We start from the raw sequence: 1,247 nt of genomic DNA, 5'->3' as shown, positions 1-1,247 counted from the left end.
AGTATTATGTGTGTCTAGACTGTAATCATGGCTTTTGGAATGTACCCCAGGGTGAATACGTGAAGCAGGAAGCAAAGCTGTTAGGGTTCATTGTAAGCGAGGAAGGCATCAAGCCGGACCCGAAGAAGGTGGCGGACCTGATGAGAGTGGAAGCTCCGTGAAACGTAAGAGAACTGAGGTCGTTCTTGGGTTCTGTGACTTACCTCAAGAGGCATATTCCATAGTTCGCGAGTAGAGTTGCTGGCATGATTGACTTGCTCAAAAAGAAGACTGAGTTTGTTTGGAGTGAGGCACGAGAGGAGGAGTTCCAGAGTATCAAGAAGTCGGTGGCCGAGTGTGTGTTGCTAGCCGCGCCGGCAGACATTGGAGAGTTCGTGCTAACGACGGACGCCAGTGATCGGGCGATAGGCGCCATGCTAGAGCAGAAGCAGGCTCGAGGGTGTGTTCCGATCGAGTTTGGTAGCAAGAAGTTGGACGGGTGTCAACAACGGTGGGATGCACGAGAAAGGGAGTTGTATGCGGTAAGGTTCTTCGTAGAGAGGTGGCAGGATTACTTTTGCGCTGCGCCGTTTACCATCAGGACTGATCACCAGAACCTGTTGTATTTGGCTAACTCTACCAAAGGAAAGCTAGCAAGGTGGTCGTTGTTCCTACAACAGTTCGACTTTAAGATAGAGTACCTGAAGGGCACCGAGAACGTGGTGGCTGACTGGTTGTCTAGAGCGAACTTACGAGAAGATGTCGGGGAGGACACGTTGGTGGATCGAATTCAGATGAATCCAGAGCTAAGGGTGGCGTACTGTGCGGAAGCCGAACAAGATGAGGGCTTGTCAGTACCACTTGTTGAAAGGTTGAAAAGATTAGCCAGAGAAGATGAAAACGTGCAGAAGCGCATCCACAAAGCACCGAGTGGGCTGTGGGTAAGGAATCGTACCGGCAGTGTGTATGTGCCGATGCAGTGTAGGAGAGACCTAATGGCGTACCATCATTACGGACGGGTTGGAGGACACCCGGGGGTAAGGAGGATGCTGAGGTTGGTGACCAAGTACTTCTGGTGGCCGGGCATAACGAAGGACGTAGAAGACTTCTGCCGAGACTGTCTACTTTGTCGTCGTTTGTTTAGCGCACCGGTGGCTGTGTCGAAGCCGGGGACTCTGGACAGAGACTGCTTCAATGAACTGGTTTCACTAGACTTGATTGGGCCGAGGACTGTGGCTGGAGAAGTGTACTATCTTGTAGTGATCATT

General features: G+C 51.4%; 1 protein-coding gene across 1 annotated transcript; it reads left to right on the top strand.

Annotated features, from left to right (window-relative positions):
- Positions 1-245: 245 nt before the first annotated feature.
- GNI_153860 (putative Pol polyprotein) lies at positions 246-1,123 on the top strand (the record flags this gene model as incomplete). Its single annotated transcript, XM_011134540.1, has 2 exons — positions 246-920; positions 965-1,123. The coding sequence occupies 2 exons, from the start codon at positions 246-248 to the stop codon at positions 1,121-1,123; spliced, it is 834 nt and encodes a 277-aa protein (XP_011132842.1).
- Positions 1,124-1,247: the final 124 nt, after the last annotated feature.

Source organism: Gregarina niphandrodes (assembly GCF_000223845.1).
Source record: "Gregarina niphandrodes unplaced genomic scaffold scaffold00044, whole genome shotgun sequence".
Classification (NCBI taxonomy): domain Eukaryota; phylum Apicomplexa; class Conoidasida; order Eugregarinorida; family Gregarinidae; genus Gregarina; species Gregarina niphandrodes.
This window is presented reverse-complemented; position numbering and strand designations above follow the sequence as displayed.